Raw genomic sequence first — 26,261 nt, forward strand, 5'->3', positions numbered from 1 at the left:
TTAACTAAACGCCTGCAGGTATAATGCTTTATAACTTGTTGATGGAGACAGTTTTCTTTTACAGTTCTTCTTCACACAGAGTACAGACGGCCCCAGTTGTGTGTTGGTCGAGGCGCACTCACCATTGGTTCTCCGGCCTAGGGGCGTTCCTTGTGTTCCTGTGTTGACGAGCGCCTATGGTGCAAGGGGTGTTCTATGGATGGCTAAGGAAAAGCTTAGTTGGCACTGATCCCTCCTTTCCATATAGACGTAGCTTACATTAGGCAGCAAATAGTCTGTTATGCATCGTAAATAGTGCGTGTTTACAGAGCATAGTGAATGCATGTTTAGCCATGCGATGAGGCCAGTGCACTTTGCAAGACTTGTGCTGCAGAGAGCCTCCGCAGATCCCACGACCTGTTGCTGACAAGCTGGGAGAAGGAGAGGTGAGAGCCGCTTGAGAAGGGTAGCCTACTGCCTTGGAGACGAGAGCCGGTGGTTTCTTCACCCGGGAAATCATGCAGTTTGCAATTTGGCTGGTTGGACTAATGTGTCATCTGTCAGCACTTGTCCGGAACTCCTTGGAATACCGATTGCATCCGAAACAAGGTAGGCTACTTATCTCGTTGATTTATGGATGGTAGGATCCATCCGGATAAAATGCGAAATCTGAAAGTATATGTTTAAACTGTTCAGTAGCCTAATGGCGCCGAAGAAAGATGCCAGTAGAGTACATTGTAGGCTAAGTGACACATTTACGTATCTCTCTATTGGCTACATATTTTACCGTTATAATCTCTCAGAATGTATCCCACTAATGCACGTTTCCTTGCATTTCAGAAAGTTTCATCAAACAGTTGTCATCCTATGAAATTATCACCCCGCTGCGGATAAATGATTTCGGAGAATCATTCACCCACAAGTTTCACTACAAAAGGAAACGGAGAAGTGTTAATTCTGATTATTCGGATGGTTTAAGTGCTCACTACAGAATTGAGGCATTCGGACAACGCTTTCATCTCAATCTAACCGCCGACTCCGGTTTTATTGCCCCCACGTACACTGTGACACATTTGGGAGCGGAACACAGCAACGCAACGGAGTCCCTACAACAAAAAGACAGCGATATGCGGCACTGCTTTTTCCGCGGACACGTCAACGCCAAGATTGAATCCACTGCAGTCTTCAGTCTGTGCACTGGTCTTGTGAGTATGACTTCTCCCCTCTAAACTTAAATACTTTAATAGGCTCTGCTGAGTCTCCCTGGTTATTCCCATTTCAACGGATTCCATGGATATCCCCCATAATTCACAGCACTAGTAAAGCAACACATATCACTGCACCTGACCAGTGTATGTGACAATAAAACATATATTACTTTTGTGTTTGAAGTGCATATATGTAACATGAGCATGTTTGGCTTGACGTGTCATTGACCACAGTGTGAGCAGGGACAGGGGCAGGGCAGCATCCCACCTCTTGCCTGTTCAGCAGTAATACCACCGTGGTGATGTTGCTATTACACAATTCACATCATGTCCTCTGCTGGATATAATTCCAAAGTGTTTTTTTAGATTATGAAAGTCCTTTGGCACACATTTTGTTGATTTTTATTGTGCCAATTATGGAATGACACAGCCTTGGCCTCTTGGAATATATGAATCAACTTTTAAGAATCCTGGTGTTTTCTATAAGGACGCAGTGTATTATGTCATCAGGGATGTTAAGCCTACCCACTATACTTTCTGTCACTCTGGCCACTTTTATTGTGTATCTGTCTTACACATGGACTTGTATCTCATGGGGCTATAGTGGAGTTATTGGATGTTCATTGGCTTTAAACCAAGTTTCAGTTGGGTGAGAGAATATCAGATAGTGTTGAAGGGGTGACTTCATGGGTCAGATAAGGTTACTGGTACAGGGGCAGGGTTTGAGCTCAGTCGCGGCAGTCGGATTCAGTGGGAACTGAACGTCTGCCTAGCTGGCCACAGAAAGTGACAGAGGGCCATAGCCCTCAGAGTCTCCCGCTGCATATGTCACTGCAACCCTGTAAGTGACGTCACACTTATTTTAGATATGCACAGTTTGCATGACTCTGGCCTGGGGTGACTGGCACATGTACTGCATGGCTGTATATCTAGCACAACACATCATCAACGGATTGTGTTTCCAGTGAAACACACCCTTCTCTTACTTCGTTATCTATGCACTTTAATGTTAAGCGGATGACTTCAGTTATACCGTACATACAGTACCTCATCTACTGGCATAAGAAGAAATAGGATATCATATTGCAAGCTTTGATTGTCATTCTTTCCAACTTGATGTCACTTCAACCTCTTTTCCAAACATTGATATATGACTTCACGCTCCTTTTTCCAAACATGTTTGCTTCCGCACAGTGTGTTACTACTACCCTCTGTGATGTTATCATCAGTCATTGAGAGAGACAGGACAATGGCATCAGTACACCCATGGCTCTAGGCTATTGGGTTATAAACGTGTCGGCTTAGTCTCTGAGCGCTGAGGCTGCTGGGGCTTCGTCGGATGAGCACATGTTGGTGTGATGAGGGCTTTAAGGGATGATTAAGCCTCTAAAACAAAGGGGACATTTTGAGACGGGGAAGTTTCTCTTGCCTCTGGTGCCCAAAGGCTTCCCTCCAGAGGGCTAAGGGCCTTGTGTCTTTTCAAAGTGTGCTGTGACTTGTGGGGGAACAGGAGAAAGTGGCTGGCCTGTGGATAACTACTAATGAAGGTGCTGAGAGGAATCTAGAGTATGACTCACACCGTGGGAAATGTGTGTCCTCCTAGGGTTTCTCTGTTTAAAGGAACATAACGGGGGTACGTTCAGAATACCCCCAATGTATCCCATTCAGTATGTGTCTCTCTCTGTTTCTACTGTCAGCTGCCATGTGATAGATGTCTACACTAAAAGACATTGCTGGGTTAAAAACAACCGTTGGGTTATTTTCACCTAGCCAGTTGGGTCACAAACAACCAATTGTTTTCTTTAAGTTGGGTTGTTGATGCAGGGTTATTGAGCAGAAAATGGTAGATGTGGCTAAATAGGAGCGTGGCTTTATTTCTGGCCACCTGTAAGAATAAATGCCATTCCGGGTTAATCTGTACTGTTGTATTGTCAATACATGTTAAGGTTGAGCACTGACACGTTAGTAGCTTTAATTAGGCTTACACAAGAGCGGAGTTATTGGATGTTAATTGGCTTTAAACCAAGCTTCAGTTGGGTGAGAGAATTATTAAAGGAAAATATCACCCAAAAATGATCTTATGGTATTTGTTTCATTAGTCCATTGTTGACATGGGATAGTTTACACTTTGGAATAATATTGAAATACAAATGTTATTAATTTTAAATAAATATACGGAATGTGTGAAGATATTAAAGGAAAATTGAAATTTGCAGTGTACAAACTTAACATGATGAACATTAATTACATTTACTCTCTCGGGTGGCCAAAAATAACTAGCTGAAAGCCACAGCCCCAATAGGCCACCCCTTTGGATTACCCAAACATGGGTTAATTTAACCATCAGTTGGGTTTTTATTCACTTTCATGTTGAGTTGACTCAGCAGATGGGTCTTTTTGAATGCAATCCATAGGTTATTTTCAGGAGGTATGGCTTTCAGATACAGTTGAAGTCGGAAGTTTACATACACCTTAGCCAACTACATTTAAACTCAGGTTTTCACAATTCCTGACATTTAATCCCCTTTCTTAGGTTAGTTAGGATCACCACTTTATTTTAAGAATGTGAAATGTTAGAATATTAGTAGAGAGAATTATTTATTTCAGATTTTATTTTTTTCATCACATTCCAAGTGGGTCAGAAGTTTACATACACTCAATTAGTATTTGGTAGCATTGCTTTTAAAGTGTTTAACTTGGGTCAACATTTTGTTTAGCCTTCCACAAGCGTCCCACAATAAGTTGGGTGAATTTTGGCCCATTCCTCCTGACAGAGCTGGTGTAACTGAGTCAGGTTTGTAGGCCTCCTTGCTCGCACACGCTTTTTCAGTTCTGCCCACAACTTCTCTACAGGATTGAGGTCAGGGCTTTGTGATGGCCACAACAATGCCTTTACTTTGTTGTCCTTAAGCCATTTTGCCACAACTTCTGAAGTATGCTTGGGGTCATTGTCCATTTGGAAGACCCATTTGTGACCAAGCTTTAACTTAGTGACTGATGTCTTGAGATGTTTCTTCAATATATCCACATAATTTTCCTACCTCATGATGCCATCTATTTTGTGAAGTGCACCAGTCCCTCCTGCAGCAAAGCACCCCCGCAACATGATGCTGCCACCCCCGTGCTTCATGGTTGGGATGGTGTTCTTTAGCTTGCAAGCCTCCCCCTTTTTCCTCCAAACATAACAATGGTCATTATGGCCAAATAGTTCTATTTTTGTTTCATCAGACCAGAGGACATTTCTCCAAAAAGTACGATCTTTGTCCCCATGTGCAGTTGCAAAATGTAGTCTGGCTTTTTTATGGCAGTTTTGAAGCAGTGGCTTCTTCCTTGCTGAGAATGTTATGTCAATATAGGACTCGTTTTTACTGTGGATATAGATACTTTTAAACTTTTTTCCTCCAGCATCTTCACAAGGTCCTTTGCTGATGTTCTGGGATTGATTTGCACTTTTCACACCAAGGTGCGTTCATCTCTAGGCAACAGAATGCGTCTCCTTCCTGAGCGGTATGACGGCTGCGTGGTCCCATGGTGTTTATACTTGTGTACTATTGTTTGTACAGATGAACATGGTACCTTCAGGCGTTTGGAAATTGCTCCCAAGGATGAACCAGACTTGTGGAGGTTTACACATTTTTTTGAGGTCTTGGCTGATTTCTTTTGATTTTCCCATGATGTCAAGCAAAGAGTCACTGAGTTTGAAGGTAGTCCTTGAAATACATCCACAGGTATACCTCCAATTGACTTGAATTAATTTATTTAGCCTATCAGAAGCTTCTAAAGCCATGACATAATTTTCTGGAATTTTCCAAGCTGTTTAAAGTATGTAAAGTATGTAAAAGTATGTAAACTTCTGAACCACTGGAATTGTGATACAGTTAATTATAAGTGAAATAATCTGTCTGTAAACAATTGTTGGGTCCTGCCTAAAGTAGATTTCCTAACCGACTTGCCAAAACTATAGTTTGTTAACATGACATTTGTGGATTGGTTGAAAAACAAGTTCTAATGACTCCAACCTAACTGTATGTAAACTTTCGACTTCAACTCTAGGTATTTTTGGCCACCTGTGAGAGTCAATGTCATTCTTGTAAACGGCAAATAAAATGTTCCTTCAATATTTTTGCACATAACATATTTTATTATACAATTAATATAATTATTATTTAAATAACATAACAAAGTGTTAACTATCCCAACATTGGTACACACATAGACACTTGAGGAACTTGTATGCCTCATTAAGCTACACATGTACCAGTGCTCAACTTTAACATGAGTGACAGTACAACAGTCCACGGAATGACATTTGGTCTCACGAGTGGCCAAAAATAACTATAAAAAAGCGACGCCCCTCCTAAGTCACGCCTCCAGTCTTCTCATCTGATCCGGTGGATCATACATATAGATCAAAAACCCAGCTAAGTGACCCAACAGGCTCGGTCAAAAATAACCTAATATGTGTTCCTTTCATTGCACTTTTAGAAAAAAAGGTGCTATCTAGAACCTGTCCACATAGAATAACCATTTGAAGAACCCTTTTTGGTTCCAGGTAGAAACCTTTTGAATCCAGGTAGAACCATCTTGGGTTCCATGTAGAACCCTTTCCACAGAGTATTCTACATGGAACCAAAAAGGTGTTTACCTGGAACCAAAAAGGGTTCTTCAAATGGTTCTCTATGAGGACAGGCAAAGAACCTTTTAAGGTTCTAGATAGCCGAAGAACCCTTTTGCAACCCTTTTTTCTAAGAATGTATGTATCCAGCGCTGGGTTGTAAAGTGTATGTAAAGCTCAGATGCTAGACACTTTAACGGTCTGTTTAAGAGATGGGCTGTCTTTACTGTATGTCACATTAGAGGACTCAGTCATAGTGGTCTTTGCTAGCTGTGTGTCAACAGACAGAGATTCCTTACCATGTCCTTGGCCTGTAGCTCTCTGTGGAGTCCCCTTCACCAAAGGCCCGTTACAGCACCTGTTCCTGAACAGCAACATTATTGTGTTTGTCCAATCTCGGTTGTCAGATTTCCAAGTGAATATAAACTATTACTAAACCCCTGACACCATGCTTCCTAGTTTGTGCAAACGTAGACTTGACACTTGGTGTGTATTTAGCCGTGTGGGAACGCTTGGTGGGATAATGGGAAGAAGTCCATTCCTCACACTGACGATGTACTACTACTACAGCATTTTCATATTTGTTCTTATAGAACTTGATAGATGTCATACAATGTACAATGTTAGGTAGGTCATAGTCAGTCTGTGGTCTTGACCACAGTCTTGGCCCCAGGCTCTTTTGTGCAAAGCACATACACGAAGTGCCCGGTGCCCAGTCTACAGTTCATCAACTCAGTAATCACTCAGTCCTTGACATTACTGTACAAGACCGGTGTGAGTGCCTTAGGCTGACAGTGTCTGCGTGCACCTTGACATAACGCTGCATGGGATAGACTGCTACAAGATGTTTGCTGATGGCCTTGTATACAAACGCTCCCACCCAGCACATGCTGCCAGTACCATGCCTTGTAATGAGACAAGTGTATCTGGACCCTGTTAATACTCTGCTCTATTAACGTTCACATTCACATTGACATTCATTCATCCTCACTATACTGACAGGTCGTCAGAGGAGCAGAGTGGGGGCCGATCGAGGTGGTTTTCACACGGTGTTACAATACTAAGACTTAGAGAGAGCTTCTAACTACTATAGCCATGGTTTGCTTCCTCTGCTTTGGGTCCTGTTATTACAAGTACAACCCAATCATTATGTTGTCCTTCGGCTCAGGTTGAGGTCTCATCCTATAGCTACTGTAGGTCTGCAGAACTCAGGCTTTCCAACATACAAGGGTATGTGTGTTCAAGTGTTTATCCCGTCTTTTCCCACCGGAAAAGACGAAATGTACACATGGTATGTCCTTTATTTTTCATGGCCTGGACATTTTCTGTTTTCAAACACCGATCACTTGTGGGGATGCTCATGGAAATGACCCCCAAAAAGATAACATTCCACCACACAATATCCTGTTAAAGTGTGCGTGTAAAATGACCACACAAACACCTTTGTCTTCGCGGCTGAGTGAGCCAGCGAGCGACTGGCTGTTGAACTAAGCAGCTTTGTGAGGGCCTCATCCTCCACATCAATATTTGCTTTGCCAAATCCTGTCACAATGATATCACTCCTCCCATTGGTTGTCATTCGTTCAAGACAGGATTTGAGTAGTGCGCTCTCAAATACCATTCAAAATGACATCTTTAAAGACACGGGTTGTAAGATTTAGGTGGGATGCTAATATTGTGTAATATGAAAGAAATGCTATGATATATGATGGATATACTGTATGTGTCAATTAGAGGTCGACCAATTATGATTTTTCAACACCGATACCGATTATTGGAGGACCAAAAAAGCCGATACCGATTAATCGGCTGATTTTTATACTTTGATTTATTGGTAATAATGACAATTACAACAATACGTGAATTAACACTTATTTTAACTTAATATAATACATCAATAAAATCAATTTAGCCTCAAGTAAATCATGAAACATGTTCAATTTGGTTTAAATAATGCAAAAACAAAGTGTTGGAGAAGAAAGTAAAAGTGCAATATGTGCTATGTAAGAAAGCTAACGTTTCAGAACTTGAGAACATATGAAAGCTGGTGGTTCCTTTTACATGAGTCTTCAATATTCCCAGGTAAGAAGTTTTAGGTTGTAGTTATTATAGGAATTAAATGACTATTTCCCTCTATACCATTTGTATTTCATTAACCTTTGACTATTGGATGTTCTTATAGGCACTTTAGTATTGCCAGTGTAACAGAATAGCTTCCGTCCCTCGCTCCTCCCTGGGCTCGAACCAGCAACACAACGAGAACAGCCACCATCGAAGCAGCGTTACCTATGCAGAGCAAGGGGAACAACTACTAAAAGGCTCAGAGCGAGTGACGTTTGAAACTCTATTAGCGCGCGCTAACTAGCTAGCCATTTCACTTCGGTTACACCAGCCTCATCTCGGGAGTTGATAGGCTTGAAGTCATAAACAGCGCAATGCTTCACGCACAATGAAGAGCTGCTGGCAAAACACACGAAAGTGCTGTTTGCTTGAATGTTTATGCCTGCTTCTGCCTACCACCGCTCAGTCAGATACTTAGATACTTGTATGCTTGTATGCTCAGTCAGATTATATGCAATGCAGGACACGCTAGATAATATCTAGTAATATCATCAACCATGTGTAGTTAACTAGTGATTATGACTGATTGTTTTATATAAGATAAGTTTAATGCTAGCTAGCAATTTGGATCCCCCGAGCTGACAAGGTGAAAATCTGTCGTTCTGCCCCTGAACGAGGCAGTTAACCCACCATCCCTAGGCCGTAATTGAAACTAAGAATGTGTTCTTAACTGACTTGCCTAGTTAAATAAAGGTATAAAAATATATATATATATATTTTAAATCGGCACATCGGCGCCCAAAAATACCGATTTCCGATTGTTATGAAAACTTGAAATCGGCCCTAATTAATCGGCCATTCCGATTAATCGGTCGACCTCTAGTGTCAATCAAGCCCATCTTTTATCATCAAATTGCCTGAGGGTGATGCTGTCATCTCACCCATTATTATGCAACGTCCTCTTAAGTACTCAATATTTCTTCAAGCATTCCAAATGATGGAATTTGCATTCAAATGGAGAGCTTGATGGCCCATCCATATACCGCGGCATTATGAAGGCCCATTCAAATACTGCCGCGGCAAGATCGTGTTACTGCCACGGCAAGTCTGGACACCTGTACTAAGACGGATTGCCAGTGTGATGATTACATCAATGGTGGTTGACTGAGACCCTTCTAAGTATTTTTGATTCTCTTCATGTTATTCTATTTTCCATGTTGTTTCCATTTCCACCGGCTAAAAATAGATACTTTCGGAAAATAGTGTACTATTCATTTTGCGTTATTCTTGTGTTGTTCGGACTAGTCATGGAACTAATGATGCATAGCACACTGTTGACTGGTACTGGACATTAACTCAGGGTAACAGCACACATGCTGTAACAGCTGCATCACTCTAACATCTGAATGAACAAACGTTTTAATTACCACGAGAAGTTCTGCTATTACTTCGATTTCTGTTATTACAATGTCTCTTGGTTTGGGACAAGACATGCACTTGCAGCTAGTGATCACTGAAAGTATATGGACACCCAACCGTCATATTATAGCTGTCATATACACTGACCCTGTCACTCATATGACCCACACTGCACAGACCTCTAACCAACTCTCTCTCTCTCTCTCTCTCTCTCTCTCTCTCTCTCTCTCTCTCTCTCTCTCTCTCTCTCACACACACACTCTCTCTCACACTCTCTTTCTCTATCTCTCTCCCCTCCAGATCGGGACTTTTACCACCCAGCATGGTGAATACTTCTTAGAGCCCCTGATGAAGGCGGAGGAGGGGGAGGAGTACGACGAGGAGCACAACAAACCTCACCTCGTCTACAGACAGGACAGGAAGAGGAGAGAGGGCCCTGCCAGTGAACCCACGCAACCCTGTTCAGCCTCAGGTAACAGACCTACCACAGTCTGGTTCTGCTCCTATATTATACTATATAACCTCAGTCTGATTGTTACCGTGATTGCTACTGGGGTTCCCCTCACTCTTAGCCCCAGTATGACCTGTTCTGTTCTTCAGCTCTGTGCCACAGCCGTAATAACTGTCCTAAATGCAAATTCTACCCAGTCACGATCCTTGGCTGATGCCTTACCAAGAAGATTTGAGCCTTGATTAAGCGGGTTATTGAAATCCTTTATTTAATAAAGCTAAAATGCGTTCCAGCCCAGCCAGCCATCCCCTGTCGGTGTTCACACCCAAGACCGCGGAGGAACAGAGGAAGAAATGACGGCTTTTTATTTTGTAGCACTGGCGAAGACAAATATAGAAACTGGAGAGCACTGCACTTGCAGGCTGCTATTTGAATGCTCTCCATTTCACTAGAATTTTTATAGCTACAGCCTTTAGGTGGAGAGGCCCACAAAAAGCTAAGTGACCCAGCAGAGTTCACCCTGACGCAGGCCCTTAAAGGAGAGCTTGCGGGGAGCTTTGTGACAGCCTTTGTTGGCGGATGCAATAAATCTTTTATATGCTGGACACTTGATTTGCTTGTTGTCTGAACACGGCTATTGTCCGCTGGTTGTGGCCATTGTCTGTGAAGTAGTTGGAGTGACCCGAGGGGCCAGGCCAAAACCTCCTTAATATGCTTGCCTTTCACTCCATCAGTCTGTGTGTGGCAAACACAGAGGGACAACAATCTGGAGGGTCTCAGCCAGGCACTGGAGACCTTTGAAAAATGCTCTCTCTCTCTCTGTAGGCACTGTCAGATAGTGGGTGGGAGGCGGAAGACTCTTGGTAGGCCATTGTTTAACAGAAAGGAGGTGTAAGCAGCTATCTTGCTCACACAAGTTGTGGTTCTGTAAATATCAATATCCACCAACCACCCAGTCTCCCTTTAATATATTCCTAACCTCACAGATTAGATACAACATCAGCAGGTTTTTCTATACAAAGAGCCCAAGCAAACACAAGCTTCCTCCTCACCTTTTAATAAGTCAACGGGGTCTTGTTATAACATAGATAGATAGCAGGAGAAAGAGAAGACACCTGCAGAAGGCCTCATCAAAGGGCAGTAGAGCAGACACACAATGAGGCAGGATTAAAGGAGAGAGACGACACAGGGCCGGGTTAGGACAGGAGGACTGTGAGGTGTCCCGGGCTGTGGTTCCACACCTTTGCCTGATAGGCTCCACTCCAGATGCACTGATAAAGGCCTCTCTTTGAAGGCCACATTAGGCCTGCCTGCCTGGCTGGCTGGCTGCTAGTAGGCCTCATTTCTTTTTATGGTAATGTGTGCAGTGCACACACTGCCTGCTACTATCAGGTCAGGAGTAAACACTGTGTTGGTTGGCTGCTCTTGAAGCACAACAAATGCATAATTGGTTTTGATGGTGTGGAAGAGCAATCTATTCGCTGCCTGTAAATTAGGGCTGACATTCTTATACAGTTAATGGCCAACTGGTCAGATAGATTAGGTGCACTAGGGGCACTATCTCCCCCCTCTCTTTATTGGCGTTGGAAACATGTTTTTACATTACCAAAGCAAGTGAAATAAACAATAAGCAAAAGTAAGATGACACAAAACAGCATCAACAAACTACTAGAATTAAAAATAAACATTTCACTCAAAAATGTTTCAAAAAGATAAAGACATTTCAAGCACATCTATGTGCAGTGTTTTAGCAATGTACAAATAGTAGGGGGAGATAAAAACAGATATACACTGCTCAAAAAAATAAAGGGAACACTTAAACAACACAATGTAACTCCAAGTCAATCACACTTCTGTGAAATCAAACTGTCCACTTAGGAAGCAACACTGATAATAAATGTCACATGCTGTTGTGCAAATGGAATAGACAACAGGTGGAAATGATAGGCAATTAGCAAGACACCCCCAATAAAGGAGTGGTTCTGCAGGTGGTGACCAGACCACTTCTCAGTTCCTATGCTTCCTGGCTGATGTTTTGGTCACTTTTGAATGCTGGCGGTGCTTTCACTCTACTGGTAGCATGAGACGGAGTCTACAACCCACACAAGTGGCTCAGGTAGTGCAGCTCATCCAGGATGGAACATCAATGCGAGCTGTGGCAAGAAGGTTTGCTGTGTCTGCCAGCGTAGTGTCCAGAGCATGGAGGCGCTACCAGGAGACAGGCCAGTACATCAGGAGATGTGGAGGAGGCCGTAGGAGGGCAACAACCCAGCAGCAGGACCGCTACCTCCGCCTTTGTGCAAGGAGGAGCAGGAGGAGCACTGCCAGAGCCCTGCAAAATGACCTCCAGCAGGCCACAAATGTGCATTTGTCTGCTCAAATGGTCAGAAACAGACTCCATGAGGGTGGTATGAGGGCCCGACGTCCACAGGTGGGGGTTGTGCTTACAGCCCAACACCTTGCAGGACGTTTGGCATTTGCCAGAGAACACCAAGATTGGCAAATTTGCCACTGGCAAATTCGCCAAATTCTGCTGCCTGCAACATCCTCCAGCATGACCGGTTTGATGGTGGGTCAGTCATGGTGTGGGGTGGCATTTCTTTGGGGGGTTGCACAGCCCTCCATGTGCTCGCCAGAGGTAGCCTGACTGCCATTATGTACTGAGATGAGATCCTCAGACCCCTTGTGAGACCATATGCTGGTGCGGTTGGTCCTGTGTTCCTGCTAATGCAAGACAATGCTAGATCTCATATGGCTGGAGTGTGTCAGCAGTTCCTGCAAGAGGAAGGCAATGATGCTATGGACTGGCCCGCCCGTTCCCCAGACCTGAATCCAATTGAGCACATCTGGGACATCATGTCTCGCTCCATCCACCAACGCCACGTTGCACAACAGACTGTCCAGGAGTTGGCGGATGCTTTAGTCCAGGTCTGGGAGGAGATCCCTCAGGAGACCATCCGCCACCTCATCAGGAGCATGCCCAGGCGTTGTAGGGAGGTAATACAGGCACGTAGAGGCCACACACACTACTGAGCCTCATTTTGACTTGTTTTAAGGACATTACATCAAAGTTGGATCAGCCTGTAGTGTGGTTTTCCACTTTAATTTTGAGTTTGACTCCAAATCCAGACCTCCATGGGTTGATACATTTGATTTCCATTGATAATTGTTGTGTGATTTTGCTGTCAGCACATTCAACTATGTAAAGAAAAAAGTATTTAATAAGAATATTTCATTCATTCAGATCTAGGATGTGTTATTTTAGTGTTCCCTTTATTTTTTTGAGCAGTGTACATATATTGGTGGGCTCAGCTGCCTTTCTCTCTCTCTCTCTCTCTCTCTCTCTCTCTCTCTCTCTCTCTCTCTCTCTCTCTCTCTCTCTCTCTCTCTCTCTCTCTCCTTACTCATTTTCTCTCTCTTTCTCCCACGCTCCTCCTCCATCCCACCACAGACTGCCTAAACATGCAGTTCTTTACTGCAGCCTAATTGCTGAGAGCAAATTGCATTGAGCAACACTGTCAGGACCACCAGGCAGAGTGCAGTTGTAGTTGGGAAACTCTCTGCCTATACAATAGGAAGTAGATATAGCTCCTCTTGAATGCACAAGCAGCTAGATGTGATTAAGATATTGTGCTCCAAAAGCAAGAGTAAACCTGCATTGCTGTGCAAGCCACCTAAAATAACCAGTTACTCTCTAAATGTCAGTTAGTATTCTATACAGTAGCAGGGGCGGACTGGCCATCTGGCATTTCGGGCAAATGCCAGATGGTTGGGCCTGTCTAACTAGTTGTTTTTTTTTTTGCACAAAATTAGCATTCAGCTAATAATGGGGGCCTCAAGAAAAAAATTGGGCAGACGTCTTAGAAATTCCAGGGCCGATTTCTGGTCCCAGTCCGCCCCTGTACAGTAGTGACAGAAAAGATAACCTGTTGCTGGCAGAGGTCAGATTCCTCTCATCCATTCCCTCTATCCCTCTATCCTCTTCCTGATGAGGAATAAAAGCACTCTTTGTGAGGGTCAATGATCTCATGGTCCTCTCTCTCCACTCTTTATGTCCCTGTGAAAGGAGAGTCTTTCTTAAATCAAAGTCACTAGCCGGAGTTTCATTGGTGAGGAAGCTGAAGGGTTTTGGGAGGTTGGAAGGAGGCTCAAAACCTGCCAACTATCCTGGTTGGTCAGAACAGAACACACATGGAAATGCCAGACGTTTTACAATGAACCATCCTGCCAGCCCTTCTTCCCTCTGTACATGTAAAAATATATTTGTTTTGCTGTTCCATTAGTCATTCAGTGAGGAATTATTTCTTTCCCCTCTCTTTGCTTCTATGCTGTTCAGGAAGAGACATATTTTTGAAAAAGACAAAGATTTTGTCTGTTTTGTCAAGTGGTCTTCCAGGACACAAACAAAATGTGTATCAGTGAAAAGATAAGGTTTACATTCAGATAGGCCTATGTCGGCTCTTGTTGCTGCATTTGAGCATGCATGCTAGTTCAGGAATGTTATAGAATAAGACTATTGTCTTGATGGTATACTGTGTCATTACTCTTAGTTGTATAAGACTTTCCATAGTCGGTGAGGTCCTATTGGTTTCCATAGTTGGTGTAGTCCTGTTGTTTTCCATAGTTGGTGTAGTCCGTTTGGTTTCCATAGTCCTGTTGGTTTCCATAGTTGGTGTAGTCCTGTTGGTTTCCATAGTTGGTGTAGTCCTGTTGGTTTCCATAGTCCTGTTGGTTTCCATAGTTGGTGTAGTCCTGTTGGTTTCCATAGTTGGTGAGGTCCTGTTGGTTTCCATAGTTTGTGAGGTCCTATTGGTTTCCATAGTTGGTGTAGTTCTGTTGGTATCCATAGTTGGTGTAGTCCTGTTGGCTTCCATAGTTGGTGAGGTCCTGTTGGTTTACATAGTTGGTGTAGTCCTGTTGGTTTCCATAGTTGGTGTAGTCCTGTTGGTTTACATAGTCCTGTTGGTTTCCATAGTTAGTGTAGTGCTGTTGGTTTACATAGTTGGTGAAGTCCTGTTGGTTTACATAGTTGGTGTAGTCCTGTTGGTTTCCATAGTCGGTGTAGTCCTGTTGGTTTCCATAGTTGGTGTAGTGCTGTTGGTTTCCATAGTACTGTTGGTTTCCATAGTACTGTTGGTTTACATAGTCCTGTTGGTTTCCATAGTCCTGTTGGTTTACATAGTCGGTGTAGTCCTGTTGGTTTCCATAGTTGGTGTAGTGCTGTTGGTTTCCATAGTCCTGTTGGTTTCCATAGTTGGTATAGTCCTGTTGGTTTCCATAGTCCTGTTGGTTTCCATAGTTAGTGTAGTCCTGTTGGTTTACATAGTTGGTGAAGTCCTGTTCGTTTACATAGTTGGTGTAGTCCTGTTGGTTTCCATAGTTGGTGTAGTCCTGTTGGTTTACATTGTCCTGTTGGTTTCCATAGTTAGTGTAGTCCTGTTGGTTTCCATAGTCCTGTTGGTTTACATAGTTGGTGAAGTCCTGTTTGTTTACATAGTTGGTGTAGTCCTGTTGGTTTACATAGTTGGTGTAGTCCAGTTGGTTTCCATAGTTGGTGAAGTCCTGTTGGTTTACATAATTGGTGTAGTGCTGTTGGTTTACATAGTTGGTGTAGTCCTTTTCGTTTACATAGTCCTGTTGGTTTCCATAGTTAGTGTAGTGATGTTGGTTTACATAGTTGGTGTAGTCCAGTTGGTTTCCATAGTTGGTGAAGTCCTGTTGGTTTCCATAGTTAGTGTAGTGATGTTGGTTTCCATAGTTGGTGTAGTCCTGTTGGTTTCCATAGTCCTGTTGGTTTCCATCGTCCTGTTGGTTTCCATAGTTGGTGTAGTCCTGTTGGTTTCCATAGTTGGTGAGGTCCTGTTGGTTTCCATAGTCTTGTTGGTTTACATAGTTGGTGAAGTCCTGTTGGTTTCCATGGTTGGTGAGGTCCTGTTGGTTTACATAGTTGGTGAGGTCTTGTTGGTTTCCATAGTTGGTGAAGTCCTGTTGGTTTACATAGTTGGTGAAGTCCTGTTGGTTTACCTAGTTGGTGTAGTCCTGTTGGTTTCCATAGTCGGTGAGGTCCTGTTGGTTTACATAGTTGGTGAAGTCCTGTTGGTTTACATAGTCCTGTTGGTTTACATAGTCGGTGAGGTCCTGTTGGTTTACATAGTTGGTGAAGTCCTGTTGGTTTACATAGTCCTGTTGGTTTACATAGTTGGTGAAGTCCTGTTGGTTTACATAGTCCTGTTGGTTTACATAGTTGGTGAAGTCCTGTTGGTTTACATAGTCCTGTTGGTTTACATAGTTGGTGAAGTCCTGTTGGTTTACGTAGTTGGTGAAGTCCTGTTGGTTTCCATAGTTGGTGTAGTCCTGTTGGTTTACATAGTTGGTGAAGTCCTGTTGGTTTACATAGTTGGTGTAGTGCTGTTGGTTTACATAGTTGGTGAAGTCCTGTTGGTTTCCATAGTCGGTGTAGTCCTGTTGGTTTACATAGTTGGTGTAGTGATGTTGGTTTACATAGTTGGTGTAGTCCAGTTGGTTTCCATAGTTGGTGAAGTCCTGTTGGTTTACATAGTTGGTGTAGTCCAGTTGGTTTCCATAGTTGGTGTAGTCCTGTTGGTTTACATAGTCCTGTTGGTTTAGAAAGTCCTGTTGGTTTACATAGTCCTGATGGTTTACATAGTCCTGTTGGTTTACATAGTCCTGTTGGTTTACATAGTCCTGTTGGTTTACATAGTTGGTGTAGTCCTGTTGGTTTCCATAGTTGGTGAAGTCCTGTTGGTTTCCATAGTTGGTGTAGTCCTGTTGGTTTCCATAGTTAGTGTAGTGATGTTGGTTTACATAGTTGGTGTAGTCCAGTTGGTTTCCATAGTTGGTGAAGTCCTGTTGGTTTCCATAGTTAGTGTAGTCCTGATGGTTTACATAGTCCTGTTGGTTTACATAGTCCTGTTGGTTTACATAGTCCTGTTGGTTTACATAGTTGGTGTAGTCCTGTTGGTTTCCATAGTTGGTGAAGTCCTGTTGGTTTCCATAGTTGGTGTAGTCCTGTTGGTTTCCATAGTCCTGTTGGTTTCCATAGTTAGTGTAGTGATGTTGGTTTACATAGTTGGTGTAGTCCAGTTGGTTTCCATAGTTGGTGAAGTCCTGCTGGTTTCCATAGTTAGTGTAGTCCTGTTGGTTTCCATAGTCCTGTTGGTTTCCATCGTCCTGTTGGTTTCCATAGTTGGTGAGGTCCTGTTGGTTTCCATAGTTGGTGTAGTCCTGTTGGTTTCCATAGTTGGTGAGGTCCTGTTGGTTTCCATAGTCTTGTTGGTTTACATAGTTGGTGAAGTCCTGTTGGTTTCCATGGTTGGTGAGGTCCTGTTGGTTTACATAGTTGGTGAGGTCTTGTTGGTTTCCATAGTCCTGTTGGTTTACATAGTTGGTGAAGTCCTGTTGGTTTACATAGTTGGTGAAGTCCTGTGGTTTACATTGTCCTGTTGGTTTACATAGTCCTGTTGGTTTACATAGTCCTGTTGGTTTACATAGTCCTGTTGGTTTACATAGTTGGTGAAGTCCTGTTGGTTTCCATAGTTGGTGTAGTCCTGTTGGTTTCCATAGTTGGTGAAGTCCTGTTGGTTTCCATAGTTGGTGTAGTCCTGTTGGTTTCCATAGTCCTGTTGGTTTACATAGTCCTGTTGGTTTACATAGTCGGTGTAGTCCTATCTCTGCACTCCTTGGTAAAATGTGGTGATCGAAGCAGAACAGTATGTTTCCACTGAGATAAAATTAACAAAGATCAAGTTGAAGAGATCCTTGTGTCCACCATTGTGCAGTCAGTCGTCTTTGGTCTTTCAACAGAAATCTATTTTTTCCTCTCATATGCCGTCATCAACAGGGGAGTGTTGATAATTCAACTGTGATAATAAGGGCTTTTAAAGTGTAACCTCTTAGGGAAGATAGAGTTTCTGATATTTCATCATGAGTCATTACACAGTAATAAAGCTGTCATTGGCTGTGTGTTTATCCATTGTTGTTAGAGCACTACAGCATCCTTCCATGACTCATGCTTTGCATTTGATTCACGGTAAAATGTTTGTCAAACTCAATATATAATTTAGGCATACTATGTTACGAAATTCAAGTTCAGATACAGTACCTTCCTTGACACTAACATGACCTCCCTACGACTGTTCATTAGGCATCAAGCAGCCACGTCTAGATCTACAGCTCTTTATGTACACTAAGCCATCCTGGCTGCTTTTACCACTGTTTTTGATAACTGTGAAGCTGGGAGCTGTTCAGTGGGTGATTCACTGTTAAGAGGCGAACGTTCCTAAGTTGTGCCCGGATGGTTTTAAAAGCTTCTCCAAAGGTGCTTGTCAGACGGAAATCCCAATCCTGTGACCGTGTCGGTCCCTTTATGCAACATTCTGGGGGGGTTATCTGTCTGTGGGCTAAGGCTTGTATGTCATGTGAATCTCTATGTCGATCGTCTTGAGATGGAGATAATAAGAAAGATGGGGGGGATGGCCCAGGATAGGGGCGGACAGTCTCTGCTCGCTCTGATAACTAGGTCTCTGCAGAGCTGACATCTACGAGAGCTTCGCAGGTAATTAGAGGTTGTAGGTGTGTGTTTCTCTTACTGCCGGCCTGGTACTAGGACTGGGATGCTGTGAATGGGACAATTAGTGTGATTGTAGAGAAGTAGTTTCTGTTGGAGTGTACAGAGTTGGTTGGCTGTGGGCCTGCTCCCTCGTGCTCTGCCCCGTCCGTCCGGTTGTTGAACTAGCCGACTTGAATCGCTCGCTGTTCTTTAGCGCTTTCGTGTATGCGAATGGAAGCACTTGTTGTGTGTTGTGTGTGACCTCGCGCTTGTGTCACCCTTTGTTTGGAGTCGCTCATTGGAGGGGATTTGACATTGGGTTCTTCCCGAGAGGTTTTCGGCCCTCCGTTTCATCTGTTTACGCTCTCAGTTGAAGCAGTTTTTGTCTCTCATGGCGTGTTTGGAATGAGGTCAGCAGAGGTAGGCATGGTGTGATGGATGGATGGTTATCGGTCAGACAACCTCTTTCACCTTTAGGGTCTGGCTCGGATAGGTGTTGGGGCTTTTGGATGTCATCTGGCTCCATAGGACTTCCCAATAGATGGCCCATGAGGCCAAATTTGATTTGGCCCCCAAAGTTGCCAATTTTTTTGTTGTCGTTGTTGGGCATTAAAGTCTGTAAAATAACCAGGAAATGAGCGGAAAGTTATTTTCATTTAGGAAATCTGTTCCCGTGTCCCCTGCATAAATAGAGAGGCACGTAATTGTGTCCCATGTTATCAAGGTTTGAAATGATTCTGTTTTTGTTAAATACTATATACATTTGGGATTCTTGCAGTCAATTTGCAGTGTACAAATGATTTGTAACTATGTTCCGCCCTCCTGACCATCCGCTCAAGCATAAACCGTCCCACTGCTGAATGTAATTCCCGGCTGAATATAATTGGGGATCCCTGGCTTAGGCCCTGCCACTCTGAGCCTCCCTCCAACCCCACACCATGGAGCCGCTATTGTTGCTCATCCTGAAATGAGTATCTGGCAGTGCTTTGTTCAATGACTGAGTGTGTACAAATGTTTGCTTTGTTCGTGTGTGCGCGTGGCGAAGTGTGCGTGTGTGTAAGTAAGTGTACGCACAGACTGTGTGTGTGTAAGTACGTGTACGCACAGACTGTGTGTAAGTAAGTGTACGCACAGACTGTGTGTGTGTGTAAGTAAGTGTACGCACAGACTGTGTGTGTGTGTAAGTAAGTGTACACACAGACTGTGTGAGTGTGTAAGTAAGTGTACGCACAGACTGTGTGTGTGTGTAAGTAAGTGTACGCACAGACTGTGTGTGTGTGTAAGTAAGTGTACGCACAGACTGTGTGTGTGTGTTTGAACTTGCTGGGCTCATCTGTTTGACTCAGTGCGTGTTGTCTGTTAATGTGACTGTGGATGAGACTACCCACTGAGGGGTTGGAATCACTGGGCGAGGAGAGGAGAGGAGAGGAGTGGAGTGGTGTGGAGTAGAGAGGAGTGGAGAGGTGTCACGGTCTTCCTCCTCTTCATCTGAAGAGGAGAGGCGAGAAGGATCAGAGGACCAATATGCGGCGTGGTATGTGTTCATAGTGAATTTTAATAAAGAGAACACTGAACACTATACAAAAGAGTAACAAAAAACAATAAACCAAATATGACCGTGAAGCTACAAATGACACCTGTGCTGACACAAGCCACTAACATAGACAATCACCCACAAACAAACAGTGCAACCCAGGCTACCTAAGTATGATTCTCAATCAGAGACAACTAATGACACCTGCCTCTGATTGAGAACCATACTAGGCCGAAACATAGAAATCCCCAAATCATAGAAAATCAAACATAGACTGCCCACCCAACTCACGCCCTGACCATACTAACTAAATACAAAAACAAAGGAAATAAAGGTCAGAACGTGACAAGAGGAGAGGAGAGGAGAGGAGAGGAGAGGAGAGGAGAGGAGAGGACAGGAGAGGAGAGGAGAGGACAGGAGAGGAGAGGAGAGGAGAGAGGAGGAGAGGAGAAGTGAGGGGAGGGGGGGAGGAGAGGAGAGGAGAGGAGAGGAGAGGAGAGGAGAGGAGAGGAGAGAGGAGGAGAGGAGAAGTGAGGGGAGGAGAGGAGAGGAGAGGAGTGGAGAGGAGAGGAGAGGAGCAAGTTTCTCTCTCCATCTGTGTGCCCAGCCTAGTCTGCGCTTTATGTGCCGGTCTCGCTCTAAACCCTGGCACCGGCCCCGGACGTTTCTCGGGCCCTCTCTGCCTTCCTCCTCCCCTCTACACCTGTGTCTCTATCTGTAGTAGCCCCTCAATCCACATCAGAGTTTTCATCCTCAACTCCAACTGTACATCTACACAGGAGAAGGTAGACTGTGTACTAGCTGGGGCAGAAAAATATTGGACATGATGATACATTTGGTGAACCTCATGCCTCTGTCTATTATCGATTGAGTTATGAAGTGCTGTGATGTTTCTCCGACCTAGCCAATGGTAATTTTGAATCAGTATGTTATAGTTAGTATCAACAAACATCACTGGACACCAGTTCTGCACTTGAGCAATAATAGAGCCCTCATTGCTCAATCTGGTGTTCAAATTCTAACAGCTATTTTCTGCCGAGGTACTCTGCCTTTGGTATTCTGTCTGAACAGATGGATGGGACGGGGATCCATCAGCAGTTTTCTATTATAGTGTTATTATAGTGGTCCCCACAACGTGGCCCTGGACAGGCTGAGACACAACAGACCCTAATGGAAGGACGGGTGTAGGTCAGCTCCTCTGTCCATCTAGAATTCCTAAAGGCACCAAAACAAGTGGTTGAAATGCTACTGTTATGTCTGGAACGTCTATGGAGGTTACTTGATCTTGGGGAAGTGATACCAATGGAATATGGATGGAGAGGGGAATCCAAGATGTTGCTGCTGTCGTCTCATTTTTAAAGGGGTTCAGACACATCACGGGGAATATCTACTTCCCATCATCTAAAGAGCGCTCATGTCCTCATTAGAAGCTGAAGGGAAAGTAGATGCCAGATGCTTTGGGGTAATTGATTCAGTGCCGTGGTTTTACGAGTGTGGTTTTCTGCAACCCCTCTCATCTTTACTGTACACTCTCCCCAGAGAACAGAGCTAACAGAAATTAACCGACCATTAACCGACCATCATCTCTACGCTGTCTCAACATGAGAGAAGCAAGGAATGTCTGGCAGCTTTCACGGTTCTTATCGTGTGAGGTAGAGATGGCTCCTAGCTGTTGCGTCATTGTTGTTGAACTCCAGAGCAGAGGAATGGGATTCCCTGTTGAGAAAGTCTGGTACCTAAACTCTAACCCTTAACCCCTTGGCCATCTGGTACCTAAATTCTAACCCTTAACCCCCTGGTTATGTCTTCTACCATGGATCTGGAGAGTAACACTGACACCACTGTGGGCAGACAGTGTGTGTGTGAAACCTGCTATCTTTCTTTCTGCTGGTCAAGGGTCATGCAGCCAGGTTTAAAAGCTTTCGTTCTTCAGCAACAATTAGTGCCCTCCTTTCTCGGTCTAGCCAGCAGCCACAGTAATTGCTCTTAATTGTAGGTCTGTGGGGGTCTACAGGATGTTGTACTGTCCATTAATCGACCTGACCCCTGATTGGCCCAGGCATGACCTATGCTTGGTGTAAGGTATGCTACAGATACACTATGCTACACTGTCACCGTAATTGGCACCCAAGTGATAGAGCTCTTTCTCTCCCAGTGGGTTATTGTAGAATAATGTTAATTAGCTGAACAATGAAATCAGTGTTTCCTATTGTTGGCCTTTTGGCATTGACACTTCTGAACAAGAGTGACAAGAGGTCGTAGAATAAATATAAATGGACTTTAATCCAGCTGAAGTGGAGGAGAACGTCATGTTTTGTTGACCTCATGCATGAACATCTATGTTGTAAAACAAAAAATAAGAAAAAAAGGGACAACAATCTGGTATCAAGTGTTGAAGTGATGTACTATTGGTTTAATGTCTCTAAAAGGATCGTAAACCAAAATAATTGATATGGGTACCTTTTTGGGGGCTATTGTGTGCGATTGTGCTTGTGTGAGTGGGTAATATACATCTTAATCAAAGAATACATTAATAACTTGAGTTATTTATTATTACGTCGTAAAACGTTATTGGGATTAGAAATCCCTACCGTTTCCTGCTCTGTAAAGGCAGGCATTGTACCAAAAATGCTTTTGATTCCTCAGTTACATGTATGAGTACATAAGTGCCAACAAAAACACTGTATTTTATTGATGGCACGCGTTGCAGAAATATGTGCCATTATACACTCTTAGAATTAGTGGTGACTCGAGGATACCTGGAGATCCTCAAGGAACCCCTGGAGATCCTCAAGGAACCATTTCTGGTCAATGGTTTATATTTCCACCTTTGTTTAGTTGGGGGGTTCTTGGAGGATCCTTTGATGTTTCAATGTAGCAAAGGGTTCCTGGAAGAACCCTGGACTGGGGCGGCAGGGTAGCCTAGTGGTTAGAGAGTTGGACTAGTAACCGGAAGGTTGCAAGTTCAAACCCCCGAGCTGACAAGGTCTGTCGTTCTGCCCCTGAACAGGCACTAGGCCATCATTGAAAATAAGAATTTGTTCTTAACTGACTTGCCTAGTTAAATAAAGATAAAATAGTAGGGTTGTGGAGTTCAAATAGATATTTTTGGGCCACCCGTTAGAGTAAATGTCGTTGCTGTCCATATGTTCTGTTGTATTGTCATATGTTAAGGTTGACAATTTTGTAGCTTCATTGGGGCTTACAGAGGTATATGAGTTCCTCAAGAGCCTATGCAAATCCCGAAGTTGGAGTAGTTACCACTTTATTACTATAAGTAATCAGCAATTATATTAGACTATATAAAATTATATTAGACTATGTAATTTGCATAAATATTCATGAACACAAATGACATTTACTCAAACGGGTGGCCAAAAATAACTATCTGAAAGCCACACCTCAAATAAGCAACGCCTCCAATTTTTCTGTTATTAAAAAGGTAAAATATTTAACCCCTCCCGTCACAAAAGGTTCTGGTTTGAACCTTTACACAGGGGTTCCTCGAAAACAGCTTTCAGAGGGCAGTTTTCAGAACTCTGAAAGGTTCTTCCAGGCCACATTACTTCTAAGAGTGTAGGGCTGGACTGCAATGTCATTATGTGTTGGGCTGCATTGCTAGTATGAGTTACTGCTGTAGTTATCTGGAACAGGGGATTTATGGATGTTTAATTATGTTTTATAAACATCTGGCAGAGGTTTTTCATAAATGTTTGATAAATATCTCTACATGTTTTATAGTTTTTTAATTGAGAGATAAATTCCCCTATTTTGGGTTTTGTCAGAGAATACTTTTAGTCCTCTGAGTGAATCGGGCCAGGGCCAGCCCAAACGATTCTTCTCACAGTGTAAGTAGCAGTTCACCGGCCAGTGAGAGAGGGGATTTGACTGTAAGGCGAATTCGGAAAGGTTTTGTATAGCTAATCTAATGTGATTTAAAGGCTATTATTACGTTGGCCATATTTCCTCCTCTTGCTCCTCAACTTACTGTATTCCACTTCCACCCTATTCGCTTCTCACTTCACACTACATAGAAACATCAAAAGGTCTAGTCCACCCTTTCTCCTTCTCCACAATGCGGGATTGTTCGCTCCGCAGTGAGAAATCTGTCTGGTGGCGTTCTGGAGCTCTCTTTCGCTCTAGTTCCTGGAAAAAGAGGCCTTCGCCACGGCTCAGCGGCCTCAGTTGCTGTGTGGATGGGCAGTGGGCACCGGCTGATGGGCTTGGCGCTGACACAGGCGCCTGCCGCTGGCACGGGGTAGGGCATCACGGCGGCAGGAGCTGTGTGCCGTTGTGCCAGGGTGTCACGCTCCATCTCGTGTGCCCACTGCGCCAGGGGCATCGCTCGAATGATCTTGGAGTTTTCTTTTTCGCTCCCTCTCTTAAACCCTCTCTATCGTCCTTACAGTCTCTTTCTGTCTTGGTGGTTTGATAGAGACCCTTGCTACGCAGGGTATCTCTACCTGAAAATACATGATCTAAGTGATTGATAGTTGGTACTCAGCAGTCATAAAAGTATGCCTTATTTACTTTGAAGAACTACAATCTAGTGGTTTTGTCAGACAGCAGGCAGCAGCTCTATAGAGATGAGATGATGACTTGGAATGAAATAATAAAGTCATCAAAAAAACTACAACTGAATATTTTATTAAGGTAAAGTAATGTGAATAATTGATGATTAATAAGTGATAGGCAGTAATGGGCAGTCACTGCCATCATGGGACTTTGATGAATTGTTTTATTCAGTGTTGTTACAGCATTAAAGCCACATAGTGCATTTAATGTGAAAAATAACCAAAATTGAAAGCCGTTATTATTTTCCATCGAACCAAAACCCGACCAACCTCAAAAGGCACGAATCGCTCAGCACTAACCAGAGGTAAACAGTGTATAGCATATGTAGTAACTTCCTCATCCGGATACTGAAGTAAAAGGCAACTGGTAGGAAATCAAGTGTGTTGGGCTGTATATTGTCTATTGCCATGGATGCCTGGCAGACACATTACGATATAGTATTGTATTTTGATGCAGTCTCAGTACTGATCTCAGTGCAGGACAACAACATGATAAAGAATGAATATAACCAGTTAACTGCTCATTCCGGCAGCTCCTTGGATCACAGTCTTCTAGTCTTCCCCTTTCTCTCTGATTGGACGGTTTGTCTGGCCATAGAGATTGGTCTTACCTCAGCTGTGAGGCAGCAGAAAAATTGCAAGTCCTCATTCCGAGTCAGACATCTCAGCACATGTGGCTATAAATCAGCTCAAATGTGGAAAACCTGATGCGTGGTGTACTTTTCAACATACAGTACTAGTCAAAAGTTTGGACACACCTACTCATTCAAGGGTTTTTCTTTATTAGTACTTTTTAAAATAATAGGGAAGACATCAAAACTATGAAATAACACATGTATTCTTCAAAGTAGCCACCCCTTTGCCTTGATGACAGATTTGCACACTCTTGGCATTCTCTCTACCAGCTTCATGAGGAATGCTTTTCCAACCGTCTTGAAGGAGTTCCCACATTTGCTGAGCACTTGTTGGCAAACCATCTCAATTGGGTTGAGGTCTGGTGATTGCGGAGGCCAGGTCATCTGATGCAGCACCCCATCACTCTCCTTCTTAGTCAAATAGCCCTTACACATCCTGGAGGTGTGTTGGGTCAATGTCCTGTTTAATAACAAATGATAGTCCCACTAAGTGAAAACCAAATGGGATGGCGTATCGCTGCAGAATGCTGTGGTAGCCATGCTGGTTAAGAGTGCCTTGAATTTACAAAGACACGGCCGTTGGAACCAAAAATCTCAAATTTGGACTCATCAGACCAAAGAACAGATTTCCACCAGTCTAATGTCCATTGCTTGTGTTTATCGGCCTAAGCAAGTCTCTTCTTATTATTGGTGTCCTTTAGTAGTGGTTTCTTTGCAGCAATTTGACCAGGAAGGCCTGATTCACGCAGTCTCCTCAGAACAGTTGATGTTGAGATGTGTCTGTTACTTGAACTCTGAGTCACGGGTGTCGTTGGAAGTAGACCAAAGTGCAGCGTGGTGAGCGTACATTTTATTTTATTATAAAATGTCGCCAACAAAACAACAAACAAAAGAAACAACCGTGACGCTTACAGGGCTAAGTGCCACAAAAAAAGTTAACTACCAACACTGAAAGGAGGGAAAAAGGGCTACCTAAGTATGATTCCCAATCAGAGACAACGATAGACAGCTGTCCCTGATTGAGAACCATACCCGGCCGAAACATAGAAATAAAGAAACCTAGAAAACAAAAAATAGAATGCACACCCCACATCACACCCTGACCTAACCAAATAGAGAAATAAAACGGCTCTCTAAGGTCAGGGCGTGACAGTAACCCCCCCCCCCCCCCCACAAAGGTGCGGATTCCGGCCGCAAAACCAGAACCTATAGGGGA

General features: G+C 43.5%; 1 protein-coding gene across 1 annotated transcript in view; it reads left to right on the forward strand.

Annotated features, from left to right (window-relative positions):
- The first annotated feature begins 219 nt into the window (after window positions 1–219).
- Window positions 220–26,261, forward strand: part of LOC139370403 (A disintegrin and metalloproteinase with thrombospondin motifs 20-like) — a 134,844-nt gene continuing 108,802 nt past the window's right edge. The window contains exons 1-3 of the mRNA XM_071109858.1: window positions 220–588; window positions 820–1,184; window positions 9,583–9,754. Coding sequence (XP_070965959.1) covers window positions 498–588; window positions 820–1,184; window positions 9,583–9,754 — 628 coding nt within the window. The 5' untranslated portion in view covers window positions 220–497. The remainder of the gene's footprint in view (window positions 589–819; window positions 1,185–9,582; window positions 9,755–26,261) is intronic.

This window comes from Oncorhynchus clarkii, chromosome 2, assembly GCF_045791955.1.
Source record: "Oncorhynchus clarkii lewisi isolate Uvic-CL-2024 chromosome 2, UVic_Ocla_1.0, whole genome shotgun sequence".
Taxonomy (NCBI): domain Eukaryota; kingdom Metazoa; phylum Chordata; class Actinopteri; order Salmoniformes; family Salmonidae; genus Oncorhynchus; species Oncorhynchus clarkii.